At 45.9% G+C, this 15,120-nt stretch overlaps 1 protein-coding gene across 2 annotated transcripts in view; it reads left to right on the top strand.

Annotated features, from left to right (window-relative positions):
- Positions 1 to 15,120, top strand: part of AFAP1 (actin filament associated protein 1) — a 482,665-nt gene that overhangs the window by 320,585 nt on the left and 146,960 nt on the right. For both annotated transcript variants that reach the window (XM_069203306.1, XM_069203299.1), the window contains exon 8: positions 6,721 to 6,802. In XM_069203306.1, coding sequence (XP_069059407.1) covers positions 6,721 to 6,802 — 82 coding nt within the window. The remainder of the gene's footprint in view (positions 1 to 6,720; positions 6,803 to 15,120) is intronic.

Below are 15,120 nucleotides of genomic sequence, written 5' to 3'. Positions count from 1 at the left end.
GCCTGTTATTTCCGCTACCTCTTCTGTCAAGCCCCTCCATTCCCTGTGTATGTGGGCGCATTCCCATACCATGTGGTAGAAATGCGCTCCTGAGGCGCCACACCGCGAGCAGTTCGATGTCAACCCAGGGAACATGTGGCATATCTTGGCTGGGGATAGGTATGTTTGATGCGCATAGTTGAATTGTTTGTAGCGAAACCTGGAGTTTCTGGACACCCCCCTTATGTGATAAAGGGCTTTCAACCACTCCCCTTGTGGGATCTGATCGGTGAGGACTGCGTTCCACCTGTCCCTTGGCCTCTCTTGGTTGAGCTCGGAGGGCTTGTTCAGAGTTTTGTACAGATTCAATACTATTTTTGTTTGGTTATCGAAATGCAACATGTGGTGAAGTGCAGGAGAGCACTCGGGTTCTGCGTCCCCCGTGTCCCACGTCTTTTGGATTAGGTGGGTAATTGCATAATAAGACAGAAATTGTTCAGAGTTCACTGCCGTTAAGGCCTGGATAGCTTCAAATGTCATCAGTTTCCCGTCTTCAAAGCAATCCCCAACCGTCATTATCCCGGCCTCTGTCCAGATCTTGAGTGTATGTGAGCCCACCGTATCCACGCAGCCTGGGATCGATTCTAGTGCTAGGAGTGGTGAGTATGGGAGTGTTTTATGGTCTTTTTGTATGCATCTTTGCCAGCATAGTTGCGCTACCTCTGTAAGCGGATTGCCGGGGGTCCCCTTTGGTGTCTTGTTCATTAACCATGTGATCAGCGGTGCCCCTTCCAGCCGCGCTAGAAGCCATTTGGACTCCGCCTGTGTTGGCCTGTGCAACCAGTTCAATATCCATTGTAATTGTGCAGCTGCATAATACAGTTCGAAGTTAGGGGCTCCCAGTCCGCCCGCTTCAAGCGGGCATTGCAGGGTGGCAAGTGCAACCCTTGTCCTGCCGCCTCCCCATATTAGTTGCAGTAATACTGTGTTCAAGCCTTTGAAAAAACTCCTGGGGACCCAGATAGGCAAAGCCGCGAAGTAGTATAATAACCTAGGCAGCAGCAACATATTTGCCACCGCCACCCTGCCCAGGGGTGACAGCGGGAGTTTAGTCCAGAAACTTAGTGACCCCTTCATGGAGGTCAGTGCCCTCCCTAGGTTCCCGTCTCTGAGGTCTTCTTTTTTGTGGTATATATGTACCCCCAAGTATTTGAATGTGTCGAAGCACCATTTCAGACAGACAGCCGTGGCAATCTCTTGTCTTGCCGGGAACCATCTGGTTAACGGAAATATACATGATTTGTCCCAGTTTACCACCAACCCCGATAAGTCCCCGTATTTAGTTAGCAGAGACATTACCAAAGGGATCGTCTCAGGACCTTTTCGCACAGATATTAACGCATCGTCTGCATACAGCGATATGCCGTGATACAGACCGCTCCTGACTACTCCCCAACTCCTCTGCGCAGCCCGTATGCGAATGGCCAGCGGCTCCATTGCCATGGCAAACAGCAGGGGGGACAGTGGACAACCCTGTCTTGTGCCCCTTGTGATTGGGAAGCTATCTGATATGACCCCGCCTGTTTTCACCCTGGCGTATGGTTTGGTGTACAGTGTCTGCAACCACTGTATAAAATTCGGCCCTATTCCCATGCATTGCATTGTGGCAAACAGGAAGTCCCACTCCAGAGTGTCAAATGCCTTCTCGATGTCTAGCGATAGTACCACCTCATCATGAGCCTCCGGGGGGGGTATCCCCCAGTACTCCCAGGAGTCTGCGGATATTTAAGAAGGTGTTGTGCTTTGGGATGAAGCCGTTTGGTCTTCATGTATCAGTGTGCATTAGCGGGCGAGCCTGTTAGCGAGGATCTTGCCTAAAATTTTACATTCTAGGTTCAATAGTGATAGTGGTCTGTAGGATTTAACATCGGTGGGGTCTCGTCCCTCCTTAGGGAGAACCACCACCATAGCCTCTCTCAGTGCAGGTGGTAGGGTTTTGCTGACCCATGCCTCTTCAAACACCTTCTTCCAGTGTGTTTTCAGGTGCAACGAGCATGTGGAGTAGTATTCTATTGGGAGTCCGTCTGTGCCTGGGGCTTTATTCCTGGGCATCTGCAACACTGCTCTATCTATTTCCTCCATTGTGAGTGGGGCATCTAGTTGCTGCCTGTCTGCTAACGATATTTGTGTCATTGGAGAGTCCTCCAGAAAGGACCTCAGTTGCTGGAGAGTACACGTGGTTCGTTTGGTGTATAACTTAGTGTAGTACTCCCTGAAAGCCCCATTGATTTTGTCCTGCGTAGTGAGCCTTTTACCTGCGTGCCCTTTTATGGACCCAATCGGAGAGTGTTGCCGATTATCTCGGAGAAGCCACGCTAGCATCCTACCAGACCTGTCTCCCTCTGCATGTAGTCGCATTAAGCGATATTTATGATCATGTTTTCGGAGGCGGTCGTCTGCTTCGTTATATTTTGTACGTGCCTCTTTCAGTGTTGAGTAGGGAACCGCTTTATTTGCCACCGCTTTTTCCAAGTCTCCCATTTCCTTCTCTAATTTATTTATTTCTGAGTGCAACGTGCGCCTAACTCCCCAGCTAGTTGAGATGCAGTACCCTCTTATTACGACCTTGTGTGCCTCCCATTCCAATGCTCTGGAAGTGGTTGATTCCTGGTTTATTTCCCAGTATTGTTTCACCGCTCCGTTTAATCCCTCTCTAAACGCTTGGTCCTGTAGGGCCTACCCCTGCATCCGCCAGGTGGGGATCTGCGAACGTCTCCTGCCCCAGTTCAGCGTTATTCTTAATGGGGAATGGTCGGAAAGTATTTTGGCCAAGTAGTCTGCCTTATTTGTCAGGGCGCAAGTCCCCTGGGTAATTTTAATGGTATTTATATAGTGCTTACTACCCCTGACAAGGCGATGACTCGCTTTTCGGCGAGTAGCATGCTACTCCAGAACACAACAGGATTAGGGGTGGATTAGTATAAGGAAATATGAGTACAGTATTAGCATGAGTTGCTTTGAACAGAGAATATGTGGGTTTGTTAATAGGTTTTATTAGAATAGAGGAGGGGAGAATCCAGAAGTGTTAATTGGGAGCTTATAGTAATAGGATGAGGCTTGGGATGAGTAAAGGAGAGATGGAGGAGGGAAGAGTCTGTAGAAAGGGGTAAGGAAGATTATAGTATAGAAGGGGTTTTGGATGAGTCAAAGATGAGATAAGTGAGGTAGAATTTAGAAGGGTTGTTTGGGAGATCATAGCAATAAACTGAGGTTCAGGGTAAACCAGGAGCAGTAGAGGAGGGAAGAATTTAGGCAGGGTTATTTTGGAGATCATAATAGTAGAATGGGTTTGGGATGAGTCAGAGTGGGGATGGAGGATAGATTGATAGCTATAGGGTGATGGGGAGGGAAAGTAAAGCTTACAAGAAAGGTTTTTTTTTCCCCTTCATCTTGTACAGTAGGACACCGTGATTATGAATCCATGCGCCTCATTTTCTTATTCCATCACAGCTCACCGAGGAAAACTGGCAGATGCCGCAGTCTAAGTGGTCCCCCACCAAACACAAAAAATAAAATCCCTAGTGATCTAGTGGCTGGGTTTCCTGCTCCAGACCGGTAAAGGGGGAAAAGGAAACACTCTTTGCTTTTCCCTGGTGTCTGTTTTTTTAAAACAAACCCGCTCCCTGCTCCCCCTCCGGGAGAAGGACTCATCTTCAGGAGTTCCTTTGTCCCGACGCACTGGAAACAAATTGCTTCCAGCACGTCCTCGGCCTGCTCTGATGATGGTACGCTGGGTGAGGTCTGACATCCCCAGATCCTCATGAGGGGTGTTCCGCTGCCATCCCCATTTTGGGTGGGGGGGTTAGTTAAATGGGCGGCCCATGGGGGGAGTGGCAGAGTGTCCCCCATGGGCGGGTGCGAGGACGGAACAGTTCGGTTCTCAGCACATGCCCACTGCAGCTGATGATGGAACCGTTCTTTCATCAGCACGCAGAGGGTTAATGGCATTAGTAAACTGATGGGTTTATCAAAACTAGAAAATCCACTTGTATATGTTTTGACATAATATTAGAAAAGGAATTGCAAATCATAGGAGAAAATTAATGATCCACTGGTTTTCATTTTACATTGGGGATATTTGTCAAGCACTCTAAAGTCATTAGCTCACAGCTTTATTTGTAAAGTTCTTTCTTAAGACGTTTTTACTCTGTGATTCTAGAAGAGGTGGCCATCAATAGTAATAGCTGCTAACCATTAGACTGTGGGTGGGAGACCCAAGTTGAATATCATCTAGACCATGCCAGGGAAAGAGCTGCTATTAGAGGAAAATGTACAAAAGGAGAAAAGACCCACAAGTCCAGGGAAATTCACTGAAGTCCTTACATCGGAGAACTTGGGCAATCCATTTCAACATGACATATAGCACGAAATAATATTATTTGGAAAATACATTTTCACAGTTGTCTGGGCCATTATTACGTGAAGGCCACTATAGGTAGGTACCTCTAGCAGGGGTTACTATACAATAAACTGGCTCTAACATTACCTTGTTGTAAATGCAAACCACAATTTTGCCCAAGTCTTTCAAAATCTTTACTCAAAAGCTGGACTGTGTAAAACAAAATGTGTTAGTGCACATTTTCCCCCACTACTTACCCACTGTCTGAATCCTGGTTGAGATACACACAATGCACGTTTACTACCTCATAATTTACTTTCTTTTGTTTAATTGTTTAGAAAGTCAACTAGTGAGTCAGTGAATGACACTGATAAACCTCCCCCTGAAGAAAATCAGTACAGCCAATTTCCACAGTGGGTTTGGGTTAAAAAGCAGGAAATGGGATGGTTTGTGCAGTGGTCATGCAAAATTCATGGAATAACTCTACAAACATAAATGTCTTCCGGAAGTTGCAAACCTTTTGTGTGGCTAGTACCTCTTTAAAAACAGTGGCAAATGTACTGCATGTGAATGTGTGGGTCCCCCCAGCAAGGGAAAGCAAAAGGTGCACAATAATGTATCGGAGGAGTTTGTGGAATAGGTTTCCAAACTTACTGTTGATGATTGTCCACCCCGAGGACAATTCTCAGGTATAAGTTTAGAACACTGAATGAATTCCTAGAAGTAATCAACTTGTACAGGTTTCCACCAGTAACCTTTGAATTTGTTGTGGATTTCAAACGAAATATGGTCAAAAGCTTGAAGTAAAACAATTGTGAGTAGAATTCTAACTTTGCGAGTAGATCCCTCATTTTGAGGTCTCGTCTGAGACCGGGAATGCACTGTTGCTCCAAAGCCTCTTATAAATTAAGAACAACAAAAAAAAAAACTCCTTAAAAACGGCATAGACCCCGTCTTTTACTTATCATTGGTTAGCTTCAACATCACTCACATTTTCTTGTTTCTCATTGGTCTGTGCCTCCTACTTCCCGTTTTCTTCCTCTGTCTATTGTGTTCCATGAAGCATGTACCAAGTACAGATTCTTGTCTTTGGCCATCCTTCCACTGGTGGCAGCATGCTCGCAGAGTTACTCTTTTATTTTCTTTTGATGAGCTCCATCAGAAAACATATTTTTGCAGGCCGTCTCTACCTGCTCCTCCTACCCCTTCCATGGTTCCTTGTCCATCCCTCTCACAACCTCCTTCCCATCATTGCCTGATCTGTTCCCCCCCCCCCCCCCCCCCCGTTGCTTGCCTGTCTTCCAACCCCCATCCCCTCGACATCTCCCGTTGCTGATTGCCCTCATCATTGTTTGCCTCCCCCACTCCCCTTGTGCCTTTAATCATAGCCCACCCCCTCCTTGTCCTTGCTTGTTCCCACTCTTGAATTCCCTTTATTGCTTCCCCCTTCTCCGCCGCTGACCCCAATCCTCCCCACAAAAGAACACTTTTATTTTCTTTACTTTTAGAATGGCTGAAAGCAGAGAAAACAAAAAGTGCTATGATGTGGTCAACCCTAGATGCATCATAGTGCTTCTATTTATTTATTTATTTCTGATGAAAAGAGAAAACATTAAAGCACTATGACGTGGTCAGTGCTGTCCACGTCTTAGCACTTTTTGTTCTCATTACTTTCAGCTAACAACGTGGCTATAAAAGCATTGACAAGGCCATTAGATCTTGTATACCTGAGACCTATTGGCTTTGCTACTGCTTGTAAAAGTGGAGGCCCCTTATAGCAAAAATTGGTCAAATGAGAAGAAAACCTTTTTTTAAATCGATGCAAAAGCCTATTCTGTTTTTGTGTTGGGAATGGCTCACACAGAACTACGGATACACTCTGGAAAAAGTTACCTAGTTGTGTTAATAAACTTTGTTTCGCAGTATATTTGAGATTTTCATCTTTCATGAGATGTAAATAGAATCATACCTAAGTGCAAAGTAATTATTTGTTTGAATGTATTTTTATGGTGTTTTGCCTAGAATTCTTTTGCCGTGGCTTTCCTAATAGTATGTTTTGCCTGCTCAATTACCTATGCACGTACCTTTGGTTAAAGGCAATCATGTGAGAGACCATTTTCTTAAAGTTTTATTTTCCAGTTCCTTCATGATAATGTAGAGAAATCTTCCATGTTTTTAGAGCATTTCTTAACATTGATAAGTGAAGAAATTGGCACATGTGACTCTCATAAGAAAACCAGGAAAAGTTTGGACGATTTGCTTTTATGTGAAATTTTAGAATAACTTAAGCTACTTGTTTTTGCATGCATGACTCTATGTGATAGTCTTTATTTTCCATCTAGAAATTGTCATCTGAGCGGCCAAGTTCGGATGGAGAGGGTGCTGTCGAGAATGGAAATGTTTTCCTTAATGGAAAAGAGCAGGGTAAGTGTACGGTGTAGCCAGGGCCACTGGAATTATGCGGCAGTGTAGCGCCAAACTTTGCGGCAGGTTTGATTATATTATGTGTCAAGATAAGGCAAATTATGCAGCGTAATGCAGCATATTTTGTGATAGCATCACTTCATTTTTTCCTGATTTTTACGGTTGGTAAAACTGTAGGAGCTTAGATTGCGCCTCATTAGTACAGGTTTAACACCCAAATATAGTAATCAGCAAGAGAAAAGTGACAGTCAACTGTTGTGAAGGGAGTTCTGCTGCGCAGCAACACATGTTGCTATTTCTTTTAGTAACTTTTGAACCATTTGAGCTAGAAACAAAATCTTTTTTTTTGGTAAAAATTTGCAGATTATGTAGCAGATGATGGATTATGTGGCAAATACAGCAATTCCATAACTAAGCGAAAATCGCCGTTGCCGCACAATTGCATAATTCCAGTGTCCCCGCGTATATCTCACAAAATAAATTAATTTAAAATTTGCACCAAGTTGATTGCCTTTTTAAACTGAGATGGTTGGGAATAATTGGATACAAATTACATGTGCAATGTAGCCTAAATGCTGAAAGAAGGTATATCAAAGGTTGGAACATGTTCTTATTCAGCTAAAACCTGAGATGTGAATAAGCAGCTAGAAGTTTATTTTAAATTTGTATAACGTTGCTTAGTGTCACATAATATAAGTTTTGTTAATGGGACAACATTGCCTTGGTAGAGCTCCATGCTAAACTTCGTTACAAAATCTGATCTGCGCGTTGAGCCGTACTTCATTGTTTGCGAACAAATCTGCAGTATTTTACATAATATCCACTTCGAGGCAAGGTGGTTGCTGGAGGGTCAGAGTAAACTCAGACACAGCCATTCTGCAGGACATGGTGTCATTTCCTATGGGGCCCAGTGCTCTTTAGGTGGACTCACTTCCTGAACCATTAGAATGGGTCAGAAACATGCACTTAATTTGCTAATGATTGCTGTAATGTGTTTACCAATTGCCTAGTTATATTTTAAGTTTATGGGTTCTTACCTAACATGTTTTCTACTACATGGGTAGATTGTGTATGATGCAGATGTTCTGTAAAAACTAGCAATTCTTTGATATTGAATATACTGCTGTAGTAGGTATAAAAACATTGTCTCTTTTTTTAAAGTATTGCTTGCATTGCATACAGAGTTGGGCTTGGTGGTCTCAGATTGTTATTATGGGTAACAGTATGTGCTTAAATGTTGCACTGCTTGACAGTCACTTGTAAAGGGGTATCAGCAAGCACTCTGACTCCTTTTCTGTCCAGTCCGAGCTCTCCCTGACTGCTTCCAGTGACCACAGGCCTGCCTCGCCCAGCAGCAGTCAGCGCCAGGCTCTCTCTGCCCAGGCTCTGCTTTTGATCCCTAGGCCAGAGCCAAGGTCTCCTGCCCCCAGCATCCTTGACAGCTGGCTTGCCCTCTCACTGATTTCCTGCTCTCCTGCTTTTTTCCTGCACCCCCGCCTCCCCAGCACCCCTATCCCCCTCCCAGGACCTATTTAATGGAGGCTGTAGCATGGCAATCCCAGACCGTGCCCAGGGTGAGGAACCTTGGACCTCCGGACTCCGCAGGTACCTAGCTGCTGCTCTTCGCTCCCTAGACCCCGGTCGCAACAACAACTGCTGCCTGGTATCACCCCGCTCCACAGCAGGTCCTTTCAACTGTTGCCACTGCCGCTTAACCTCCATGCCAGGTCTGAGTACCCCCGCACCTCAAACTTCTATGTCCGCACCGACCAAGACCACACCGGACCAACGCAGTTGCATCCTACTCATCGTCAGATCCCTCTGCAAGCACGCCACCAAAATCTGGGACACCATCTCCACCTTCACCCTAACGTAACCTTCATTACTGAAACCTGGGCCACTCCAGCTTCCACACCGGACATCGCCACAGCAACACCCACCAGATATCGCCACAGCAACACCCACCAGATACGAAATAAAACACTGTGACCGCACCAGCAAACACGGAGGGGGCATCACTGTCATACAGAAGGCATTGATCACCATCTCCGATGACCAGGTCACGCCAATCATGGATCACTTAACTTTCAGCTCCAAATTGGCCATAACACCACCATCAAAGGCACCATTGCCTACAGACCACCAGGACTACGGACCGAAATCAGCAACGCCATCGCTGAATTCATCTACGTCTTCCAGGGAGACCTCAACTTCCACCTGGACTACCCCACCAACTCCACCGACCTCTTGGAAAGACTGGAGAACATCGGCCTCAAGCAGCTAGTCACCTACCCCACGCACATACTCATACACACGCTGGACCCCATTTTCACTTTTAGCAACAGAATTAGGTACACCAACACCTCTGATCTCACCTGGTCGGACCACTCCATCATACAATTCACCATCACCAGACATGCCCGCTCCATTCCCAACCTCCACAGCACATACTTCTGCAGCTGGACCAAGGTCTCTCAGCAACAATAGACTTTGACGCTCTCAGCGCCACTCAGCCCAATTACTCCATCAACCTGGACCACACAGGTCAAAACTTCAAGGACTGGATCACCAGTGCTGCTGACCTAGTTGCTCCCACCAAACAAGCCAAACCATACAGACCAGCCAAGCAAGCCTGCTGGTACACCCCAGAACTCAGCAAGATAAAACGCAGATGCAAACAACTTTAGAGAAGATGGCGCACCAGCAGGAATGAAATCGGCAGAGGCACTTTCAAATCAGCCCCCAATGACTACCACCGACAGATCAGCATGGCCATCCAACTCGATACCAGCGCCAGCTGAACCAAGGAACTCTTCACCATTGTCAGAGTTCACCTGCCCTGCAGGCTTCGAAAACTCAATCGCTGCAGAAGCTCTGCGATGCCCTCACCGACCATTTTTACAACAAAATAGCAACCATCTACAAGAACTTTGATCCCCAACACTCCAACATCCCTAGCCTCCAATCACCCACCACAACCGACCACATGCTCAACGTCTCGAAAAACTCAGTGAAGCGGACACATCCACCCTTATGAGTTCCATCCACTCCAGAGCACCCACCGACTCTTCATCCTCGGAAAAGACAAGATCAGCCACCAACTCACCACCATCATCAATGCTTCGCTAACCACGGCCACCTTTCCTGATACCTGGAAACATGCAGAGATCAGATTCCTCCCCAAGAAACCTTCAAAAGACCCCAACGAACTACCTACCTATCTCTTTGCTCCCTTTCCCCGCCAAAGTCCTGGAGAAGGTCCTCAACCTCCAACTTACCGAACACCTGGAGAGAAACAACCTACCAGACTCTTCCCAATCCGGTTTCAGAACCAACCGCAGTGCAGCAACAGACTACATCTGTGCCGTACTCGACAGAGGGGAATCCGACGACCTTATCCTGCTCGACCTATCTGCCGCCTTCGAGACGGTTTCCCACCACACACTTAACTACCACCTGGAATAACTGACGACACGCTCAGATGGATGGCATGGCACACCCTGAATGTCTGCTTCTTCCCCCCCCCCCCCCCCCAACATCCCAATCCAAGCATAACATCTGCGGTGTTCCCCACGGCTCGACTCATAGCCCCACACTCTTCAACATCTACATGACACCACTCGCTGACATAGTCAGATCACACAACATCAATATCATCTCCTGCGCCGACGACACTCAGCTCATCCTATCACTCTCTGCCGACCCCACCTCAACCAATACAAATTTCTACAACTGCATGAAGAACATCTCAGCATGGATGAAGGACAACTGCTTAAACCTTAACAGAGACAAGATGGAAGTTCTCATCTCTGGCAAACACACCATCCTGTAGAACGATTCCTGTTGGCTGTCTGTGCTCGGCCCCACCCCTCGCCAAAAGACCAGGCCTGCAACCTTGGCATCATCCTAGACAGCAAACTGTCCATGGCATGTCAGGTCAAAGCAGTCGCCTCTGGCTGCTTCCACACGCTTTGCATGCTCCAAAACGTTTTCAAGTGGCTCACCATCAACACAAGAAAGACAGTAACGCATGTCCTCATTACTAGCCGTTTTCACAACGGCAACACACACTTTGCAGGCGCCACCACCGAACTCATGCAAAGACTTAATCAATACAGAACACAACCGCCAGACTGATTCTCGACCTGCCCAAGAGAACCCACATCTCCACTGGCTCCCAGTCCAGAAGAGATGCTACTTCAAGCTCCTTACCTATGCCTACAAATCCCTCCATGACTAAGGGCCCGCCTACACTTTCACCACCCCCACAGGAACCTCTGCTCTGCACACCTGGCCCTCTCACAAATCCCTCACACATGCCACTGCCGAGCCGGAGTATGCTGCTTTTCCCACCTTGCTGATAATGCCCAGAGTACCCTCCCCCTCCGTATCTCCCCTTTGCTGACTGAATACAGGAAAAGGCTCAAGACCTGGCTCTTCGAATGAGACTTACTTTAAGCGCCTGCATACTCTCCCGGGTGACAAGCTGTGCTCTACAAATATTTGATTGATTGATTGATTGATTTTCAGTGTGGGAATTAGCTGTGCTGTCAGTTAAGTGCCTCTAGAAAGAATGTAAAAGTTACACTTCTTCTTTAGAGCAGAGCAGAATTTAAAACTTTCTTTCAACAAGTTTACATTCAGAGATTGAGTGCAAAAAACTGCTATATTCCTTGAAATTCTGGATGAAAAATTGACCTTCGATGTAACATACTTCCATGATCATTTGTGTTTTTAAAATGTACCCGTTTCCCTTCTACTCTAAAGCTCATGCATGTCTGTCTTAACCTCGTTTTGGAAACCATAACAATATCTATTGATTCCAACAAGCTTTGCTCCTCTCATAGCTTCTGTAATAACCCCACCCAAGTCACTAATTACCACAAAGAAACTAATGCATGGAATGGTTCCATTAGTGTACAAAGCTAACCTTAATAACTAATAAGCTGACCACTAACTTTGGCTCCCGGGAAGCGTGCTATTTGCCATAAAGTGCTTCAATAACTGGTCAGGGGTAGTATCCGTTATATAAATGCAATTTAAATAATGTTGTGTAAATAAAGTGCTGTTTTATTGACTAAGTGTAAGACCAGGCAACATGAAAAGAAGATTCATCTTTGAATACCCTTCTATGTTGATTGTAATTATACCTATATGATAAAAAATAGTATTTTTTCCTGTCTATTTGTAAAAGAATTTCCACCTTTTACTGATATGCAAGTGAGTATATTGTTTTCATGCCAAATAGCAGACAGTAACTAAGTGGAATTCTAAAAATGTTTTCCAGAATCCTCTGAAAATGAAACAACCAATAAGAAAGCTAATGATGCCTACTATTAGGAGTTCTGTCTTTATCATCCCTTAATCAAGCTAGTAAGTCATATAAACTGTCATGTAGGAAAAGAAACATGAACCTCAGAGTTCTTTGTAGAAAATTAATGATCAACTTTTTTCTTTTCTACAAAAAAGCAGTATGCTTGATACAGCACATCATCCTGCTTGCTGTCCTTGATTATCTTCACACACTCTTAAATGTGAGTTTTGTGTGATAATCCTCCTCGACCCTGCTGCACCATTCAGCACCTTCTCCGACCTCATCTGATTAGACAACTTTGGGAGGCGAGGGTGAGAGGTGGTGCATTAGGCTGCCTCTCAACATTCTTTCATGGATGCAATCAAGCAGTGGTGTTGCCACCTTCTTTGCCCAGTTTCTTATGGCCTACCAAAAGATCTGCTTCGAGCCCAACTCTGTTCAATTTATACCCCCCCCCCCCCCCCCCCGGGCTCTTAATTAGAACTTTAGTAGTTTTTAAATGCCACTGACACTCAGTTAATTTTCTCCCACAAATCCATGAATGGATGACAATTCGCACTCAGACTCTTAGCACCAACTGTCAGATCCCCTTTCGGAGGACCACTGGTTAAGCAGGGGCTACTGACCCCTCCGCGGCTGTTGAGGCGTCTTTACTCCTGCTGTCTTTGGGCCCAGCGTACTATGAACTCTGTGCAAATGGGCCAAGTACTAACCTGTAAGTAATTGACTGTTACTTGTAGCTTGGGTTAAGTCTTTTAAGGAGGAGGTAGAAAGACAGTGCAGGTGTAAATGCACAACTCAACGTTCTTCCAGCGACCACCTCCCTCCTCCCCCCCATAAAATGGGTCCAGTCCAATGCTGAGTCTCATGGAAAAGCAAGTATTTATTGCACACAACAGTTCGAATCGATAAATCGCTCATGAAATAATCAACAATTCTCTTGCAAAGCCACGTCTAGTGCTTTGGGCGAGTTCACCAGAGTCCTTTACACTTCCCGTTCTGAAGTCTCTAGGTCATGTATGAGGCATCTCTCCCACAGCTACAACCCCGTCTGCTCTACCCTTCTGTTCATGAGGTTTGCTGTGAATACTCACAAGTTTCTTACACAGTTCCCACATCTGTCCTTTGCACACTTGTCCCGAAGTCTTAATGAGACCCCCTGCCCGATGTCTTACCCATGCAGTAGCAACACTGTAACTTCCCCTTCTGTGCACTGGCACTTGTTCCAGTGATTTCAGCGCTGGGATGGAAGTACTGCAGCCCGGCGTCAGGCTCAGTAGTGTAGTCTGCTCCCAATGGCCAACTGGCCTTGCAGTTCACTCACCAGGATCCTCGTCTCTGGATCTGCGCTTGGCCGTTCTCCCTCCAGGCTGTTTTCCTCAAAGGGCACATTGGTCTTGGCAGGCAGGCTTGTGCTCCAGGGTCAGGGCAAGTATTCTTTGTGTCATGGGCAGTGTCCCCCTGCACAGCCGGGAGACTAGCTGACATCGATCCATAGTCCCAGCTCTGAACAACAAGTGGGTTCTCAGGTTCCACTTTTATACAGGCTCTCAAGGCACAAATGTGATTTAGTACCTGCCCCACTGAAATGTGTATTCTGGGCTCTTGTCAGGACCCTATCCTTTGGTTCTGTTCTTTGCCCAGGGTCCTGCCTGCCTCAGCAGGGGTGGCACCAGAGCTGACACACCCACAACCCAGTTCATGGATGCAGCAAAGCGTTACATCTGGGTGTCAGCCTCCAGTGACGTATACCTCTCAAAAGTTCAAAGGACTGAGCCTCCTATCTTTTATAATTCTGTTTTCCAGTAGTGTGTACGTTATCAGTCCCATAATCTGCCATAAGCAGTATGCAATGGCCTCCCTGCTTAGCACCCTTCCTGAATCGTAATATGCCTTTGATACATACAAGGGGTGCTCTGATTCATTTTCAATGTAAAGCCCTGCTAAAAAAATAAAAAAAATCCCCAGGAATGTCAGTAATCCATAGCTCCTGTCTGGGTCTGCCATCCACACCTCCGTCTTAGAAGTTTTCAGGCCTGAGCTTCCCAAAATGCAACCAAAGGGCCTCCATGTTATAGCCTCCTACAGGCACATATATACTTATGCATTCTTTAGCACACGTGAACATGCATGCTGTACAACGCTTCATTTTCCTCTTGTAGGTCAAGCCAGTTGCGAATATAGGTACAGGACTACACATGAGTGGGCCTGTAGACTCCACTCCTGTGACACAGATACTGCCAGGCTGTTTTACACTTAACTAAACTGGTATGCATCCACCCCCACACTCCTATTCCTCAACTCAGGGTGAGGGCAGTAGTCCAACCCGTCTTGAGGGAATCCGAATCTCTTTTGGAACCCCTCCTAGTCTGTAGTAGACCACCGTCCTTCAAGGTAGGCCTAGGTCATGGCGCACATGCATGATCCATGCATGTTGCATGACCACTTTTGTAACCAGGGTTCCAGATCCACATGCAGCTGTGCAAAGATACACATCTGTTACAATGCAAGGGACTTTTTCATCTCAACCTTAGTAAAACTGAGATCGTTTTGCTGAGCAATTCTTCCACCATGGCATAGTAGTAGTGGCCCTCTTCTCCCAAGCTCACAACTTGGGTATCTCTTTGGCCAATGCCATTCTTTTTATCCTCTAATCTCCATATTAGCCTCTTCTTTCTTCTTGCTTCATACTTTAAGGAAGGTCTCCTAGTCTTCAATTTGTCTGTCGCGGACCCATTTGCTAGTTCTTCTTTCTTACAAATCTGATTACTGTAATGCAATCTGAATCTTCCACAGTGTATAATCTACTAGTTCCAGTGCATTCAAAGCATGGTAGTGTGGCTAACTTTATTCATCTTTCAGTTGATCTGCTTCTTAGCATCTTATTCGCTACATTGGCAAAAGTGTCACTTTTAAGATGCTATGCTTCTGTCTCAAAGCCTCTTTTTGGAAATGGGCCTCTTCCTACTTGAGCACCTGCAATGTTTCTGACCATCCTTTACTC

This window comes from Pleurodeles waltl, chromosome 1_2, assembly GCF_031143425.1.
Source record: "Pleurodeles waltl isolate 20211129_DDA chromosome 1_2, aPleWal1.hap1.20221129, whole genome shotgun sequence".
Taxonomy (NCBI): Eukaryota; Metazoa; Chordata; class Amphibia; order Caudata; family Salamandridae; genus Pleurodeles; species Pleurodeles waltl.
Note: the sequence above shows the minus strand (reverse complement) of the source record. Positions and strands in the feature narration are given on the sequence as shown.